Below are 20755 nucleotides of genomic sequence, written 5' to 3' on the forward strand. Positions count from 1 at the left end.
GTTGATGATGAAATACAGGAAGCTGACGACGGAGAAGGTGAAAGCACCCCGTTAGTCACAAAGATGAGTTGTTACATGTAGTAGCAGAAGCAGATGTGGAGGACACTGTTGTATCTTTTATCTCGAGTTTACAGGGATATATCGAATCGACATATGAATGAAAATTATTATTGTTATTAGATAAAACGTCGTCGACATGTCTAAATGTTGAGTTGAAGGACATAGCAAGAAATTGTTGTCTTCTCACGCAGAGGCTTTTGAATAAACTCTGCTTTATCAGAATATAAAAACAGTTCAGCTAGCAATGGAGCACAATTCGTGCCCACGGGAATTCCAACATACTGTTGGAAGACCTAATCACCAAAGACTAAGAAGATATTAAATTCCAGCATATTTTTGTTTTAATCTTAACTTCAGAGTAAGTGTGCGTGGAATCAGAGTGATATTTAACAACGTAATTTTTTTTTATGACTGGTCACTAGATACAAATATTTCCTTTTTCCATTTTTGTTGAAGAAGGGACTGTCTATGATGTCAAAAAGTCTTTAATTTCCCACGGTGAATGGTCGTGTAAAGTGATGAAAAGTCATACGGTTTGATGTTGTTGATTTGAGAAAAGTTTTGCGATTTCACATTTATTAAAAGTTCTTTAGAATGTTTTAGAATCCACATGTGATTTACATCACTTCCGGCAGATGTTGTGACACAGTACGTTTGAAGTTTTGTCTTTCAGAGCTGTTAATATTTTCGTGAGGAGCAACGATAGGGGCTTGGTAGAACATTTTCTCGAACCCCCAATGTATCTTTCTTCGTAAGGGTATATCTACATAACGTGTTGAACGTAGCCGCACTACATTAACAATAATATATCTACATGAAAGGTGAAGATAACAGTGATCAATCTCATAACTCCTATAAGCAATACAAACCAGATAGTTGGGCAAACACGGACCGCTAGACACACCAGAGGTGGGACCAGGTGCTCAGGGGAGCAAACAACCCATGTCGAAAACGTTTTACATGTACAATGTATATATAACCGTTTCACATTAACAATAGCATATCTACATAAAATTTCATATTGATCAAAACTATTGAAACTTTAATACAGAACATGTAATATAAAATTCCACGTCGTATATTGGTGATAAACTTAGGTGATTTTCGACAGCTCCAATCATCTTGTTTGTCCGTTAGACTATGGAAACTACTCGCCTACATTTGCATCGATAAAAATGCTTAGTGGGTACAGCAATATTTTGGTTGTTACAGAGAATCATTTTTAATGTTTAAACATAGATACTTTAGATATCGTAATGTTGATTTTATTTTGGAAGGCTTCACTTTAAACTATTCATTGATTATTTTATCAATGCATGTAAATGTTCGTGTAGCACCTTTAAAAAGTTAATATGACATCAATATTTTATATCAGGTACCTGCAGAGTGGTGCAAGTAACACGTTCCTTCTTATATTGGTGTAATTTGTCATCTTATTATCAGTATACATTTACATTAAGTAATTCCTGGTATTGAAATGCAATGCTAAACAACACCAGTGCATTTTAAAACAAGGAATATCTTTCTAAAAGTAAGGCTAAAGGTATATGTTTTTATATATATTGTTTGGGGTTTTTTCGCTTTATGTAGCTGTAATATGTTTTTAATTCTGTTTCTATTTCTTCTATTTCTATTTTTGCAGATAATTAATACTTTTACAAAGTGTTTTGCATATTCTTGGTTGTAAACATTATTTTTGAAAACTGGTTTTCAATATCATTTGCATTAAAGATTCATCCTTTGGCCTACATTAATACAATGCCACCTCTAGCTTTGGTTTTATCAATTTTCCATGGCATCGGGATCATATTTTATGGGTATGTCGAATAGGACAGTCTCGTTGATAATTTACATGTATTTTAGTGGAAAGTTATTCAATGTTTATCGATTATGAGTGTCACGAGGACTTGCAACAAGAAACGCTTGATGTAAGTTAAGAAGATTTATTGTTTATTTTTTAGCATTGCATTATTTCAAAACAGATCAAAATGACTTAATGAATTTAGTTCTTACCAGTATTATATCTTGTAATTTCCCATAAAGTAAATGCAAATTTCTTGGGTATCCATCCGTAACATTCTGCCATCCTTAACGTTACTGCCCAACCTTTCATATATATACAATATTTATATATATATATATATATATATATATATAGAGAGAGAGAGAGAGAGAGAGAGAGAGAGAGAGAGAGAGAGAGACAATGTATATATACATAACTACAACTCCTAAAACATCTGTTCTGCGACTTTTACAAATTCTCACTCGCTCAACAAATGCCAAAACTTAGCAATCAACAAACTATATTCACAATGCAATTACGTGACACCAAGAACACAACACGGATCCGATGACAATGCATGAATGGATGAATGGAGGAGTAACAAGTGAATAACTGAGTGAAAGTGAAATCAACAGGCTGAAATGAAATTGATACATGTAACACCTGCCAATTAATGTAAGTGAATGTCACCCTGTAACATGGGCAATGGTGTGTTTCAACGGCCCCCCTTTTCGTACCTCGATTTGTATTAATCGAAAAATGACAATATCAAAGTGGAAAGCAGCACGTAAATAATTTTGTTTAGACTATTTGTATTGGGGTCAATGACAAGATTTTAAAAATAATGCAAAATACATCAAGATAAAGATTGATAAAAACATCAAAAGTGGGGATTATTGTTAGTTTTTATGTTTTCTATTTTCAGCATTTTGTTAAAGATTAAATCTAAAATTTGTATTCGTTTCCCCATTTTATTACCTACATGTACGGTTTTTTGTTTTTGTTGTTTTTTGGGGGGGGTTTCCAGAGAGATACAAAAGTTTCTTTAACTTTCACGGTTAGGAGGACTATATCGATCAGTTCTGCTTTACAGAAATTTGCAGTTCTTATCTCTAGAATAGATATTCGTGTTTATTTATCTTCCATGGCCCAGAGTTCTCTGTTGAGGAAATTAAAATATCTTACTCTATTTCTATGAGCAACTATATTCACATAATACTCATTTTTATGTAATTCTACATAAGTTAAGACAAACATAAAGTAATATCTGAAATGTACGACCTATTGGTCTGTGTGAAGGGAAGGGTGTGTATTTAGCATTTACTAGGTAGAATTACAGAAATAACTTCCTCATTCCTGTAAGTCTTGTTAAATGAGCAGAAATTCGTGTATACAGAGAAAACGAACATGTTTGTACAACTGAAGCATTTTGTCAGACTAATATATTTGCCAACATTGCTCTGGGTGTATCATCCTCACGATGAAGAATGTCAAGATGTTCCTTTGTAGATATTCACATTCTATTCTGATTGGTTCGATGTATTTATGTTTGTATTAATTGTGTCTTACTGCTTCTAATAATGTAAGTTTCTGTTTATCGTTCTGGGTGTAAGTTTCTACAGACGCAATGTCGTTGTTTAACATGGTGCAAGTTTCTGTTTAATTTTTTTTTTTGGTTCGCTGGATATAAGTAAATTATATTGACATGATCTTGTTGTTTTGGATATAAGTAAAATTTTATTCACTTGGTCGTGTTGTTCCGGATGTAAGGAACTTCTATTGGCTCGTGCGTTCATGTTCAGGTTGCATTTTTAATGTTTCGATGTTGCAGGTCCCGAATTTCTGTAAGTGTGGTCTTGTTTCCCCGGATGTGTGCATCTGTTTTTCTATAGGCTTGGTCTTGTTCATTTATGTAATTTTCTATTTCTATAAACCTGGTACGTGTATTGTTGATCTGAATGTGTGTAAGTTTCTATAGATTTATTCCTGTTGATCTGGACGTGTATATGCATCTATAGACTCGGTCGTGTTGGTACATATGTACGTACGTTTCTATACATGCACTTATTCCTGTTGATCTGGATGTGTATATGCGTCTATAGAGTCGGTCATGTTGTTATTTATGTACATAAGTTTTTATAGCCTCGGTTGTGTTAATATGGATGTACGTAAATTTCTGTAGCCTCAGATTCGTTGATATGAGTGTACGTAAGTTTCTGTAGGTCCGGTTTTGTTGATATGGGAGTACGTAAGTTTATGTAGCCTCGGTTTTCTAGATATTGGTGTACGTAAGTTTGAATAAGCTTCGATCTTCTCTGTAAATATCTTATGGTTTGATATTGTTGATCACACCACATGTACACCCACAGAATTATCAGCACTAAGACATTCATTCCATATATATCAGGCATGTATGGCAACCCATTTTACTATTTATTCATAAAATAAGATATCTCTTTAAATTAGAGAGATATCTTTATTGGTTAAAGAGATATCTCTGTAAGTCAGAGAGATATCTTTTTACGCGAGGGAGATATCTCTTTCGTTTGCAAAATGTTGACCTCCTCATGACATTATTGCATAAAATATTTTCCGTTTTCCGTTTTCCGTTCCATTTTCCGTTCCACGTTTTAGCAACACCCCAGCCATCATGGTAAGATTTGCTTTGCCGGGCTTCCGTTTTAGGGAGGAGTAAGTATTCAAAATAATAAAAATATTGGAAAGAAATATCTCTTTCTCTTTGAGAGATATCTCTTTTTCAACGATTAAAGAGGAATTCTTAGAGATATATCTCTTTAAGTGAAGGAGATATCTCTCAAAGTAAAAGAGATACCTCTCAGAGTAAAAGAGATATCTCTTTAAGTAAAAGAGATATCTCTCTAAGTGAAAGATATATCTCTTAAGGTATAAGAGATATCTCTCTAAGTGAAAGACATATCTCTTAAAGTGGAAGAGATATCTCTTTAAGTGTAAGAGATATCTCTCAAAGTAAGATATATATCTCTAAGTGAAAGAGATATATCTCTAAGTGAAAGAGATATCTCTCTAAGTGAACGAGATATCTCTTATTTAGAGAGATACCTCTTAAGATTAAGAGATATATTTCATTTTAAAGAGATATCTCTTTAAAATAAGAGATATCTCTTTAATTTAAAGAGATATCTTATTTTTCGAATAAATAGTGAAAGGGCTTGCCATAGGCATGTCAAAATTAATTTCAAGTCAATGTTTATAAGGGTTATTTACAAGCTTATCAATAATTAAATATCAATGAAGTCATCACATTGATGAAATGATGTTTTTTCTTTTGATGAGCTTACATTCTGTCTGTTTTAATGCTCTACATGGTATGTTGACAAGAACACAAATGAACGGGATTAGATACATTGCATTGGTACATGTACCATTTTTAATTTAAAGGAAATTATAACTTAACGTCCTTCAAAATTTAGTGATGCATCCTCTGGTGTGTCCAGCGACCATATTTATCCTACTCATCATTTTGAATTCTTTATATGAATTATGAGATTGATCACTGTTCGTTATGAAAAGAGAAGATAACACACAGTGATCCATCTAATAATCTTAAAAGTTTTTTTTAAAATTGAGAGTAGGACAAACATGGACCCCTGGACACACCGGAGGTTGGATCAGGTATCTAAGAGATTACACATCCCCTGTTGACCGATCACACTTACAGTCACCCCTCTATCTTCATCAGGTAAACAAAGAAATTCTCAGTCGGAATCAGTATGTAAAGAACAGTCTAACAATTGATATAAAATACATCAAACAGCATTCGAATTAACTACAGGTTGTATCGGCAAATAAGATCATTATAACGACCATAGAAATTGCGAAATTCTTACTTCAATCGAGACTGTTGAAACCCTGTAACATTAACTTATATATCAGTAGCTTACTTTAATTTAAAGTTTGATCATACCCAGAACATGCACTTGCGTACCGAATCATTTAGACACATAAACATCATATGCAGGTGAAATTTATTTCATCCTAAAAGTGCTCTGTAACTTATCTTACCGCTGCAAAATATTTTTAAAAATCAACAAATAGTTTAAAACACATCTTTAAGATCATACTAAAAGCAATGTGAAGCGTCTGACGGGCAGAAAGCCGTGTTCCGTGTTGGATTGTGTAGTAATCTGTTACTTAAAATAGTTTGAATCAAGACGGACTTGAATGTTGGTCATTACCTTCAGATTATTCTTTTAGTTTAATTTTTCTCTTTCGGGGATCTGTACGACTTCACTGCAAACACATAACTCAATATAAGATTTTATCTATAGTCAGATAGAAATATTGTACATCCTTGTTCATGAATATTTAATGCATCTAAATCGAGAATACTTTCTTGTAGAAAAGAACAATGCAGGAGGAATTTGTATTTAAAAAATGTATTGAACAAAATTGGGGAGCTTTGAAGTCTGAAGTGAAGATGTCCACTGTTGCCGATTTTCTGATAGAGAAAGGGGCACTAAAGATGGAGGAATGGAGAGATTTGAAATTATCGGAGATGAAAGAAGAACAAAGAACGGAAAAGTTCTTGTTTGCTCTTTGTGAGAAAACCATAGATGATTTCCAGATATTCATAGAAGCGCTTCACAATAGCAAATATGAGAAATTGGCGTCTAAATTGAAGGATACACGTGGTTTGAAATCAAAGAAACGTAAGGATGCTACACTTCCTCGATTTAAGATATTATGAATGGGTTTGGAATGGTAGACATGTTAGGGCGTATTAATATTTTGAATTTCTTTCTAACGACTAAATATACTTTTGACAGCATTGATAGAAAGTGTTACGTCATTGTAATTGTAGATGTAAAAGAAGAAGGAAAGATAAGGAATCTAGAGGTAAGCTGCAATTTAAGCAATTAATTCTTGATATTTCAAATATACGAAAAAATGTAACCTCTGTGTAAAAAAAACCACCCAAAAAAGCTTATCAAATCCAAGTACAACCATGCGATTTCTTTTGGTTTCATCTTATATACGTCAATGTACGTTTGAATTTCTACCTCTATGTAATCCATGTGGTGTTATCTTAAATAAACATCTGAATTTGCTGTATCTCTGATTCCTGTACTATTATCCTTATTATCAACTGTTCACGTAAATCTGGATCTATAAAAGGATATGATTCCTGTAATATTATCCTATCTATGTACTGTTCACGTAAATCTGGATCTATATAAGGATATGATTCCTGCATCCTAATCCTCTGAAAACGGTGAAGATAACGAACAGTGTGAAGATAACAGTGATCAATCTCATAAAACATAGATTAATAACAGTCATCAATCTCATAAAACCTATAGATTAATAACAGTCATCAATCTCATAAAACCTATAGATTAATAACAGTGATCAATCTCATAAAACCTATACATTAATAACAGTGATCAATCTCATAAAACCTATACATTAATAACAGTGATCAATCTCATAAAACCTATACATTAATAACAGTGATCAATCTCATAAAACCTATACATTAATAACAGTGATCAATCTCATAAAACCTATACATTAATAACAGTGATCAATCTCATAAAACCTATAGATTAATAACAGTGATCAATCTCATAAAACCTATACATTAATAACAGTGATCAATCTCATAAAACCTATACATTAATAACAGGGTAAGACAGACCCTCTAGAAACAGCAGACAGGGAATCAGGTGTTTGCATGCAATACATGTACTATTATTTTGTCTATGTAAGCGTCGTGTTGTACTTCTATGTAGTATCTGTTACTTATCTGGAGCTGTTCCCATGGGGATCCAGGTTAGAATAGGTCCTCAGTAGCCCTTGCTTGTCGTAAGAGACGACAAAATAGGGCGGCCCTTCGGATAAGACCGCAAAATTCGAGGTCCAGTATCACGGCAGGTGTGAAGATAAAGATCCCTCCCCGCTCAAAGGCCAAAAGCGCCGAGCATAGGTCTAAATTTTGCAGCCCTTCACCGGCGATGAAGACGTCTCCATATGAGGTTCTCGAGAGAGACACTAAACAATATTCAATCAATAAATCAATATCTGGAGCTGTACCTTTGCTATCACACACACACACACACACACACACACACACACACGCACGCACGCACTGATTTTGACTACGGATAACTCCGTTTAGCTGATCAGGATATAGGGGGCTCATGGAGGGTGTGACCGGTCGAGAGAGTATATTTACTCCTTCTAGGCACTTGATCCCACCTCTGGTGTGTCTAGGGGTCCGTGGTTGCCCAACTATCTATATTGTATTGCTTATATGAGCTATGAGATTGATCACTGTTCGTTATCTTCACCTTTCATGCATAATACATGTATATATCTAATAAATGTATGTGAAAATGTTTCCGGGGGTATCATTTCTGACTTGTGGCTTTGCTAAATCAATAAAATAATGTAACATTTTCCTCGATCATGTAAAATTCATAGATTCCCAGAGTTTTCAACAGTCTCGTTTGAAGTCAGCATCTCGCAAATTAATGAACTTATTTGCAAATACAACTTGTCGTTAGGTCGATATAATACATTGACACTGATGTGTTTCATAGCAATTATTAATCGCTCTTTACACACTAATTTCTTTTCCTCGGCACCTCTCTTCAAAGAAGATGCATATGACATTTGCAAGTGTTTTGTATTAGAATTCTCGAATCTCTGATTAGTTTTGATATATAAAAAAGCGAATATATTTACAGAAAGCTGTTATCACGTTGTATTTTTAATATGACTTCACAAGAGAACAAATGAAGGAAAAGAAGTAATCAGGGAAACAGAAATCGGATTTAATGGGGAATTGTGGTTTCATTTATTCATTGTTAAGATACGTAAACAACGTATACAACATTACATAATTTGCTTTTTTAAAATAATCATACAAATTGAAAATATTTTTTTATAACTTCAGAATTTTCTTTTGAGGGCGTGTACTTGTGTACTAAAACATTTGCATAAGGAATTAAGAATTATTGTTAACCAGAATTTCTGTCTTCCACAGAACCGATAAATATTCTCTAAGGTGTGCAGGTTTCATACAATTGAAATCAGACAATTTCTGTTGTCTGTATATATTACATGAACTCTTTAGATAAAAATATCGTATATCGGGTAGTTTTGGTTAGGGGGATATCAGTGAGTTTTGCTCATAAAGGTAACTTGAAATTTTAGCACTTTGATATTTGGCGCGATTTTATATAAGAAGTGCATCATTTATATTTATATAGTTTTTAGCGCTTTTGTTTATTTATTTTTGGCGATATGTTTTATCAAGCAAAATATCTAACATATCTAGCGCGCAAAAACTACCCGATATACGGTATATACTGAGCTGATTTTTTTCTTTTAAAAATGTTTTGTTTGTTTAGGATATGCTCCAAGTAGAACAAATACAAGCTCAATTTCCAGTAGACAGCCAGAAAAGTGAAAAATCTAGCAAAGCTGAAGAATCCGAACTGGTTATCGTTTTGCAATCCATGCGTGATAATCAAGCAAAGATGGCAAATGTCATAGAAACAATGGATACGAACTTTCGAGCGGAACAGAGAAGAATGACATCTGCCATAGATACGATGGATACGCACGTGCAAAGTATGAAACTAGAAATGGGAACATTAAGGGAAGACATAAGGAGCAAGGGACAGGAACATATCCAGCTAATTGAAGAAAACAAAAGACTTAACTCTAAAATAGAAGAACAAAGAAAAGAAATTGAGGCTACATATTTAAAATTAGAGCGAGTGTTAGAGTCACAGGAACGCGACCAAATAAAGAGCGAAGAATTATCCAAGAAATACAAAGAGTTACAAAAGGCTAAAGATAAAATAGATAATGACCATAAAAGAATATTTGAAAATGTAGGGTCGTTTGAAACAAAATTTTCGGAATTGATGGGGAAGGAAATTTCATTTGAAAACACATTGGTTCATTTGGAAATTCATTTGAGAAAAGAACAGAGGAATAAAGCCTCTCTAGTGAAGGAACTGGAAGAAAAGAAGCAAATGTCCCAAGATGTAGAACAACTGAAAAGGGAAATTGAAAAATTGAAAACGCAAGAGCAGGAGATGAGAAGAAATAAAGAAGGAATGGAGAAAAAGATGCAGGATCTAACAAAAGAAAAAAATGCTCTAAAATTCCAATATGACATTCTTCATGTGAAATATAATCGAGATAAAAAATAAAAACATGGTTGTTCCTTTTCACAAACATTGAAAATTGGGGGGGGGTTGAACTTTATTTACAACTACTAGTGTTCCATAATAACCATTTAGAGTTTCGTTTTCGGGGAGCAATGTTCGTGATCAAGCGTAAAATAGGCTTTACAACGCCTGAAAACTCTGAAAAACTGCTTCTTCATAACACATTGCATTGGGGAAGACGTTCCTCTAAACGCAGTTTTGTTTTTTCTGCTTTTTTTCATGTTTTTTCATCCGCAAATAAGACATTTCTGTTATAATTCATGATAAAATACAAAGACAATTACTGAGCAATCTTTTCATATAAGTAGTATAGTAAGATCTGTTTTAATACGTTGTTCCATAGATGTGTATGTGTGTATCAGTTATCCTCTGTTTGAATTAGTAAAATTAGTAAAGTAGTCTAGACAAGATACATTTTATGTATGCAAAATTCTATACATTTCTACATCTACATGTATATGTGTAGGTGTATTGGGTAACGGAATAAAAACAAGCATCTTCTTTCAATTGTCTTATTTGCATTACCCATTATATAAATGTAAAAAATATTCATTATGTGATTTTCTAAACTTATTTACAATGAATTTGTAGATATACTTATAACCATTCATTCATCCACTCATACATGTCGGAAGTAGCTGTAATTTGAACAAAGAATAACTATTGAGGTTGCTTGAGGAAAGGTGGAAATAACGAACAGTGATCAATCTCATAACTCCTATCAACATTACAAAATAGATAGTTGGGCAAACACGGACCCCGGACACAACAGAGTGGGAACAGGTGCCTAGAAGGAGAATTCATCCCCTGTTGACCGTGAGCCCAATATCTTGATCAGGTAAACAAAGTAATCCGTAGTCAAAGACAGTGTGTCATGGACGCCCTAACATTCGGTGTGAAACACGTCAGACAGCATTTAATCCATTGATGGGTTATATTGGCAAATTAGATCGCTTTAACGACTATATAATTTGCAAAATGCTGACTCTAAACGAGACTGTTTAAATATGTTACAATGAATATCAGCACAGGTTGTAAAACACTGACATTATTAAAATGAGTTCAAATTTATTGTTCTGCACACCCCTTTTCGTAGACAACGAGAAGATCACTGGATCAGGACCCTAGACACTGCATTTCCATATGGATGCAATGATAATGTATATGATGTGGGAAATTTGACTAGTCCACAAGGAAATAACGTTAATGTGATGGGACTCTTTCCCAATACCCAAAGACGAAAACGCAGTCACGGACATCGTTCATATAAAAGACCAAATATAAATGATGTCACGTTTGATTCACTTTTGCCTCACGTCAACAGACAATTGGGTCCACATCATAATCTTACAAAACTTTACTCTATTCCATTGAGGGTTTTACATACGTTATTTGAAGAAGCTATGGCTAGTCTATACTTGGATTTTTCAACACCTGAATATAGACTGAACTCTATGATTATGGATGTTGCCTACCACAGGCTCTATAAACCAGCACGGACCATGGGTGATATTCCTTCCAAATCATGCCGTCAGTTCCTTAAGCTCATATTTACAAACAAAGGAATAGATGCCGTCAGCATTAGCAACATTCTTCGTCATAAAAGGGTTCAGTCGTGTATTCCAACTTATTTCAAGTTCAAGTCTACACCCTATATTTCCTACAGCTATACTTCTACTATTGCATCCAAACTTTTTAATTATAAACAAACTTTGCAGTGCAAAGATATAGACCATCTTATACGTAATCCACCAACATGTTCTTGTTCTTCATCTTCTTTCAACTACAGTCCAGCTGGACATGTCATTACTGGTGATGTTGATATAGTTGAAAATGAGGACCTCAAATCACTTATTCTTAAAGGTCCTAAATACAGAGAACCTCGGTCTTTTAATTGGCGACAGAACTTCATCTCTAGTATGAGTTCTGTCGAAGATTATGCCAGACGATGGGCTAAATATGAAAAAGAAGAACTTGATACATTGTCAGAATGGGTTAAAAGCATAAGAGGGATATTAAAATCCCGCATTAGACACATGACAACAAAAGTACGTACCATCTATCCTTCTGTGTTTAGTAAACCAGAAGTGATAAAAAAAAATAGATAGGTTACATGAGGAATATGTTTTGGTTCCAGCTGACAAAGCTAGTAACAACATTGTCTTTGTTTGTAAGGCTCATTATTACAACTGTATTTGAAACAAAATTGGCATTAATTCCACTTTTGGTAATCATACTTATACTCCAACTGCCCTTTCAAAAGACGAAATTCTTCAAAACCATGCTTCAGTTTTAGACACATTTAATATTCCAGTCAATGGGTCGAATGAATATGAGTTACCGTACCTATACTGGATTCCTAAACTACATAAAAACTCTTACAAACAAAGATACATTGCTGGATCCAGTAAGTGCTCTACCAAGCCCCTATCTTTGCTCCTCGCGAAAATGTTAACAGCTGTGAAGGAGAAACTTCAAACTTACTGTGCGACTACATATGCTAGAAGTGGTGTTAATTAAATGTGGATTCTAAAAAAGTCTAAAGAACTTTTAGTAAACTTGAAATCACAGAATTTTTCCCAAGTCAATAGCATTAAAACCTATGACTTTTCAACACTATACACGACCATTCCTCACGATAAATTAAAGACTAGACTTTTTGACATCATAGACAGTTGCTTCTTCAACAAAAACGGAAAACGGAAATATTCATATCTAGTGATCAGTTATTCAAAAACTTACTTTGTTAAACACCACTCTGATTCCACGCACAAGTACTCTGAAGTTGAAATAAAAAATATGCTAGAGTTCCTCATTGACAATATCTTCGTGGTCTTTGGTGATCAGGTCTTCCAACAGTCTGTTGGAATTCCCATGGGTACGAATTGTGTTCCTTTGTTATCTGACCTGTTTTTATATTCATATGAAGCAGAATTTATTCAAACACTTCTACGTGAGAAGAAAACATCTCTCGCTGTGAACTTCAATTCGACTTTTAGATATATCGATGACGTTTTGTCTATTAACAATGATAGCTTTCATTCATATGTCGATTTGATATATCCCTGTGAGCTCGAAATAAAGGACACCACAGAGTCGTCCACTTCTGCTTCATACTTAGATATTTTATTGAAAGTAGACATTAACGGCAAACTGACAACTCAACTGTATGACAAACGGGATGATTTCAGCTTCTCCATCGTCAACTTCCCACATTTATGTAGCAATATTCCATTATCACCTGCATATGGTGTTTATATATCTCAACTGATTCGATATGCAAGAGTTTGTTCTGGGTATAGTCAGTATTTAAATCGAGGTAAGCTACTGACAAACAAGTTGATTGTACAGGGATTTCAACAGTCTCGATTGAAGTCAGCATTTCGCAAATTCTATGGTCGTTATAACGATCTAGTTCGTCAATACAACCTCGCATTGGGTCAAATGCTGTCTGACGTGTTTCATACCGATTATTAAGCCGTTCTTGGCACACTGATTTTGACTGCGGATAACTCCGTTTACCTGATCAGGATATGGGGCTCACGGCGGGTGTGACCGGTCAACAGGGGATGCTTACTCCTCCTAGGCACCTGATCCCACCTCTGGTGTGTCCAGGGGTCCGTGTTTGCCCAACTATCTATTTTGTATTGCTTGTAGGAGTTATGAGATTGATCACTGTTCGTTATCTTCACCTTGCATGTCATTGCTTCTCTAAAACCAACAGGCTGGAGTTGTAAATTCATATACATCTTTCAACATTGTATTTTGTTTTTAAATGGTTTAGCGGACCCAAAATGTTTTGTGCTTTACATTATGATGAGGAAGTACAAATACATTACTTAGGATAGAAGATAATGAAATTTACATTCATATTGTCTTTGGAAGGAGGCAATTCACCCAAATTAATATTTTAAAGACTAAAACTAATCCGTTTATAGAAGTAGTACAGAGAAATTCTAGATGCATATTTTCAGAATCTGTAGATATGCATACTAGAATTTTTCTATAATGTCAATAATTCATTACGAACATATGTTGGATAGTTTCTGGTTTTTTTTTTTTATTTTTTTTTTTACAAAAGTAACAAAAATATGATTATTTAATATCGCTTTTAGGAGGCATGTTGAGTCCCTATATGTCCGCCTGCACAATATGTCCGCCTGCACGATATGTCCGCCTGCACAATATGTACGTGGAATTTTGGACCAAATTGTCCTTATATGTCCGCCTTCACTAAATGCCCCCCCCCCCATTTTTTTTCTCCAAACTGTCACTATATGTCTGCCTGCACAATCTTTCTTTGATCGTTTCATCAGTAATCGATAAACAGTGTACAAGGTAACAAATCTGTGTCAGAAATCTTCTGTCAGTGTCGGAACAGCATACAACATAATACATCTGTGTCAGAAATCTCTCAGTGTACAACATAACACATCTGTGTCAGAAATCTCTCAGTGTACAACATAACACATGTGTCAGAAATATCTCAGTGTAAAACATAACAAGTCTATGTCAGAAATTTCTCAGTGTACAACATAACATATCTGTGTCAGAAATCTCTCAGTGTACAACATAACACATCTGTGTCAGAAATCTCTCAGTGTAAAACATAACAAGTCTATGTCAGAAATCTCTCAGTGTACAACATAACACATCTGTGTCAGAAATCTGTCAGTGTAAAACATAACAAGTCTGTGTCAGAAATCTCACAGTGTACAACATAACACATCTGTGTCAGAAATCTCTCAGTGTACAACATAACACATCTGTGTCAGAAATCTCTCAGTGTAAAACATAACACATCTGTGTCAGAAATCTCTCAGTGTACAACATAACACATCTGTGTCAGAAATCTCTCAGTGTACAACATAACACATCTGTGTCAGAAATCTCTCAGTGTACAACATAACACATCTGTGTCAGAAATCTCTCAGTGTACAACATAACAAGTCTGTGTTAGAAATCTTTTCTTTCACCTTGAATGGATGATTGCCTGTTCTGCATGATTTAAGGTAATTCCCCAGACCACGTCAAAAAACGTTAGAAACGTTATTCACGAGTCACGAACGTTATCACACATTCAACGAACCCAATGGCACTTTGTTGAATTTTGTAGACCGTATTAGGACTGATTGTTTGAAAGCAAACAACAAAAATTTAGAATTAAAAAACAACATACGAATCGCAATAATACAAACAGGCCGGTTTTATACAAGACAACGATATTTTTAACTTCAAGCCCGATCCCTAAAGCTTACGGCAATCAATGAAAGCGGTTTTCAGCTTTTAAAGCTTTAATGTTTTAAACTTTTTTTTCAAAAATCACCCTGTAATATCTCTTGAAATGGTAATTTAGTAATCTAAATGATGAATGAAACATGTTTTCAGAGATAAGAATTTTAGACACCATTTTCCAATATGCGTTTTTACAAGGTTTTTAACCTAGAGGGGGTCATTGGGCTCTCAAATTATCCGATACCTTATCTACTTCTTATGTCAAATGATTGCTGGAGTGTAAAGGTAAAACATATTGAAATGTTTAATAAATCTGAAGGTTTTTTTTAAACACAATTTTTCCGATATGGTAGGCTATGATTAGTCAATATTTGACTACTATACGTGCATTTTCATCACCTCGAAACCAAGAACATGGTTCAGTAGATGAACGATTATTGAAAACAGTCAGATGCAATACATTTTTCTCAATTCATATGAAAGAAACATATTTCTATCGTTTAAATAAAGACAGTGCCTTAAAATGTATGTATATTAACACAGCTTGTTTTAACGTGATATGTTCTATTTTTAGAAGTGGCTGTACTCTGGAAAAGGCCGCTAAACATATTTTTCTTCGTGAATTTTGTCAATATACATGTACATCCTCGACAAAATACATGCAAATTTTGATAGAAATCTGTAGGGTTTTCAATACTAAGATGTGGTATGCGGAATTACCTTAATACCATTTGTAGCACGTGCAATGAGATTGGCAAATACAAGAGATTCTTTCTTTTTGAATAACATGATTTGCAACATACATAATACTTGTCATTTTTGTTTAAAGTTCACATTAGAGAAACAGAATATTTAAGAAATGGCAAATTCAATTCTAAGGAATGGATTTACATTTAGTAGCGAAGTATATTTATGTTATTGGGTTGTAACAAATCTTGGGGCAGATAGCCTTTAAATAAACTGAAGTTGATAAGTATAATATGCACCAAGTTACATGTACATGTATTTCATAAATCAATGTCTGCACTTACCTTAGATTCATTGCTAAGATAATTGCAAGTCTGTTTATGAAGGTTATTTTTTGTGAAGGAACTGACAAGGAATATTCTCAGGTTTGCTTTCACTGTCCTCTAGACCCTTGATTATTAGGTAAATCTACAGGTCTATATGAGTTCCATTTGCCAATACAATGTAGTAGAGAATACACCCTAGATAAATGATGCTAGTAGTGTGTGCATAGAGATATAATTATCTAGAAATTGATGTAACATGAGTTTCAGACTGTTCTTCACAACTATTTATTTTTGTAACACCATTATATGCCTTTTGAACATTTGAAGAATAATACCCTTTCTCACTGAAATTCTTATGATTTAATCATACGAACTTCCTGCCTCCTGTTTATTTCCTGTTATTGTATACAACGATGATTTGTAATTTAATGATCATGATTTTTTTTAATTCACTATGCACAAATTTTACATTTTAGTATATCAAATAACCTCATGTTTATTGATGTATAGTTGTGACACTGTTTAAATATACTCCAAATATATGAAATCATGAGGTATGTTCAGTAGAGCGAGTGCTCGCTAACAGTGTCATACCAGGCGCGCACCTGTCAACTGAACGGAGGCGAGCACTCGTTTTTTTATCCAATATGGCGGACAATTTGAGTTTATAACTGTTACGAAAGTCACAATTGTAGATTTTTAACGATTTAGCATTTACAATGATTTCGGAATATACGATCGACAGGGGTTCTGATTTTAGATGCTTTGTGACGACAACCGTGTATTTTTGTCTCTGTGAAATTGAGAATTAATACAGAGGTACAAACAAGTGGTTCCCTTGTCGTATCACTATGTTATTATCGTCTGCTTCACTTCTCAGTCGTGGACAAGAGAATATCCTCTGTATCTGACTATCAGTGTTACGTCCGCGCACAGGGACATCTTATCACACATATATAATTACCTTATCCGCTCTGTTCTCAATCACACATATAATATGTATACGGTGTGACCGTTGGACCGAGTGAAGCATGTACGTAACTCCGTGTCCCGAGTGGTAGTCATAATTCCGTTAAGTACGGTAGATTATGATTCATTTAAAAATATAAATTTTGAATGAAATTTCCTTGCGCTAAACACCCAGTAACATCTCAATATTAAAGGGGTTTATATGGGGACAACAGTTTTACATGATCCGCCTATTCATTGAACGCGGGAACTAAAACGCAAGGCGACGTAAACTGTGACGTCACATTTAGCCTCGGTTTTTTTCTCTTTTTCAAAGCAAACAATTATAAACAACAATAATACATTCCGTATGCAATGAAAAAGGCCGTTAAAACTAAACAAAATTAACCAATAAATTAAAAATGGTAAAAAAGTAACCGTAATTTTATCGTATATTCTTATTCAAAGAAACTCATGAACTCGTTCATTTATTTAGTCGTATTACGGTTTTATATGTATTTATTTGCTAAAACCTGTTACAATGATAATTATACTATTCACTTTGAACAAACTGAGTGTTTAAATTACGAATTGCACGTTAGAGTCTTCTATTATTGGCATTCAAAATAAAACACGAATAACTGTTGAAGCAGGTAAGAAAAAATAAATGGCGGCGCCCATATGGATCACGAAAATTTCAGTGAACGTATATAGAGATTATCTCTTTTTCTTTTGCTGATTTTGACTTTTTTCTTTTACATACGTGTTACCTTTAGAGCCTTGCTTCGCGGTCGGGCCTTCGGCCCGTCCGAGCTTCGCTCGGTATAAATACACAATGCGGATAAGATGCCCCTGTGTTCTGCGAGATTTTGTTTTGACTGCCCTGGGAGTAGCCCTCACCCCAGATCCTAATGGTTGAAGAAGGGGGAAAATGCTTGGTAAAGTACAGAACTTACATTTACTTGCAAGTTGATACAACAAATACAAGTCCTCTCAAAATATGTTGTATACCTTAATCCAAATTGACAAAAATGTTTAGATCTATAAATTTAAAAATGCAGGAACTGTTTAAATTTTTATGTATAAGAAAGAAATCGAATACAACCAGGGACCTGTATATGTTGACTGATTTAATACTCAAAATCGGCTAGAGCCTCCTATTTTAGTTTTTTTTTTTTTATACTGTATAATCCCTCAGATTTTGTTTTTTATGTTCCATACTTTAGCAAAGATGACATGTTATAAAGAACTTAGTTCTACCAATACATGTACTGATGGAGATCTAGGTAAGTAGCCAAGAAAGGTAGGTATATTCATTATTGTATTAATAGCTTCATGTTATTGACATGTTTTATTCCCTCACCCTCTTTTTTAAAAAGAAAAACAATCGCAGTTCACGAATATTTTGACCAGTAATGATACATTACTTTATAAGATTATGCTTTTAAAATCATCTGTAGGTCTACATAATGTTGATCATAAATATCAAAGCAGAGTAGCCTTATTGTTCATAAATTTTCACAGGCTCACAGATTACAATTTTTGTTTCAAAATCTTATATATATATATATATATATATATATATATATATATATATATATTGATGATCAAAAAATCTTCCAAGAGCTTGAGGGCATTGTTACCTGACTGTTCATATTTGACTGTTCATATTTTTCATCTGTTCAGCATGTCAAAAGGAAAACATGTTTGATGGGGACTGAGACATTTTTTAGCTGTTGATATTGTACATGTCTGAATGTTTCGATATCCCAATTTCTTCTTTTTCCCACTATCCTTGTATGTCACTAACTGTCTGTTATGAGGATCTGTGGGTTCGAATCCCACCACTACTTATGTATATGATCCAGAGTAGTGAGTACTATAGGGAGATCCTCATTGTCTGACTAATAATGCAATAATGATCTGTAATGTATATGCCTTTGTGATAGTAACTGTTTTGATTTTTGTTATCCTAATTTCTTATTCTTTATCCATATACCCTTAATCGTTGCTAATTTTCTGTTATGAGGATCTGTGGATTCAAATCCCACTACTAATATATATTTGATCCGAAGTAGTGCATAATATATCAGTGAGATCCCCAATGTTTCTCTAATAGTGTTATAATTAAATTAATGAAAGACTGCTTCAAGTGTATTCACTCAATGATTTTAAATTGTTTCTTGAAATATTGTCAAAATCTATGATAGTTTCAGCTTCTATTCATCTATTAGAAAATCATTATGTTATTGATCAAACCCCTGTATTCCAAATGCTAATATTATGTGTGTTGTTTATTGTTTCGTTTGGGGATCTATTGTTTAAAACCCACCACTACTGCAAGAAATAATTGTAACTTCTTTTCTTTAGATCAATGTGTATAAGTAAATGTCAAAAACTAATCATCAATCGTAATTGAGGTTTTCCCAGAAAATACATGAACACATTTACACTTACATTTTTGACAAATTTAGGGATGTGTGTACCCCCACATCTTTTTTAAAACTACAAGTCTTTATAAAAGAAGGGTTTGTTAATGAATAACCTGTGTGGCTATATTTACATAGTTTTTATTTGAGACTGCTGAATTTCAGGTACAAAATTATCAATGAAAGATGAGGGAGTTGCTGCATGGTGATCCCGCTGTAAATCCTGTGGCTGTGGCCTCCTCCATTCAGCCATCATCATCAGCAACACCTTTCCCATAGAAGAAGAAGACTAAAGTTGCCAGCATACCAAAGGATCTAAGCTGGGTGACATCATTTAAAGAGGACTTGCATCAAATGCATGCCGAGAGGATGGAGGATGAGAAAAAGCTGTTGGCTTTAGAAGAAAGGAGAGTTGTTGCACTTGAGAAACTGGCTGATTTTGTTCACAAATAAACTGTGAATACTGATCACATATATGCCATACATTGAAGTGAACATAAGACATATACATTTTTATACAGTGTGTAGGAATCTGCTCCTTCAGAATATAAATCCTCTTTCTGAAACTAAATGTATGAGTATGGAAATTGATTTCAGAGGTGTAGGGGAACAAGGTGTATCAGAACATTTTGTAACATATATAACTCATGGCTGCTTCATCATTTATTAGGGTCCTGCCATATGGTGGGTGCCCTATAGTAATAACTTTGTCCGTTCGTCTGTCAGCACTTTCTGTAACACACATTAATTAAAGTTTTCAGGGGAAGATTTTCATAAATATACATATTACTTGGATTAGAAAGAGGAAGACCCCTTCGATTTTCCCATTTATCAATTTGTCTTTATTTATTTGAAGGTCTTTTATGGCGTGTAAAGCATTACAATATTATACAAATCTTGATTTATATTTGATGATCTTAATATTTATATCCGAAATTTTTTATTTATATGTGATAAATCTTGATTTATATTCGATAATCCTGTTATTTGTCTTCGATAAATCTTGGTTTATATTTGATAATCTTGTTATTTATATTTGATAAATTGAAAAAGATTATC

At 33.9% G+C, this 20755-nt stretch overlaps 2 protein-coding genes across 3 annotated transcripts in view; both read left to right on the forward strand.

The window, feature by feature from the left end:
• Positions 1 to 1457: 1457 nt before the first annotated feature.
• Positions 1458 to 20755, forward strand: part of LOC125655436 (golgin subfamily A member 6-like protein 7) — a 42749-nt gene continuing 23451 nt past the window's right edge. The window contains exon 1 of the mRNA XM_056144496.1: positions 1458 to 1591. The gene's annotated coding sequence lies outside the window, so the exon portion shown is untranslated. The remainder of the gene's footprint in view (positions 1592 to 20755) is intronic.
• On the forward strand, positions 1467 to 10572 carry LOC125655438 (golgin subfamily A member 6-like protein 7). Of its 2 annotated transcripts, none has more exons than XM_048885722.2 (4): positions 1467 to 1603; positions 6225 to 6534; positions 6687 to 6721; positions 9241 to 10572. In XM_048885722.2, the coding sequence occupies exons 2-4, from the start codon at positions 6234 to 6236 to the stop codon at positions 10051 to 10053; spliced, it is 1149 nt and encodes a 382-aa protein (XP_048741679.2). In that variant the 5' UTR covers positions 1467 to 1603; positions 6225 to 6233; the 3' UTR covers positions 10054 to 10572. The 2 variants fall into 2 exon arrangements, with proteins under 2 accessions (XP_048741679.2, XP_056000472.1); XM_056144497.1 differs by lacking the exon at positions 1467 to 1603 and adding an exon at positions 2396 to 2518.

Source organism: Ostrea edulis, chromosome 7, assembly GCF_947568905.1.
Source record: "Ostrea edulis chromosome 7, xbOstEdul1.1, whole genome shotgun sequence".
In the NCBI taxonomy this organism is placed as follows: Eukaryota; Metazoa; Mollusca; class Bivalvia; order Ostreida; family Ostreidae; genus Ostrea; species Ostrea edulis.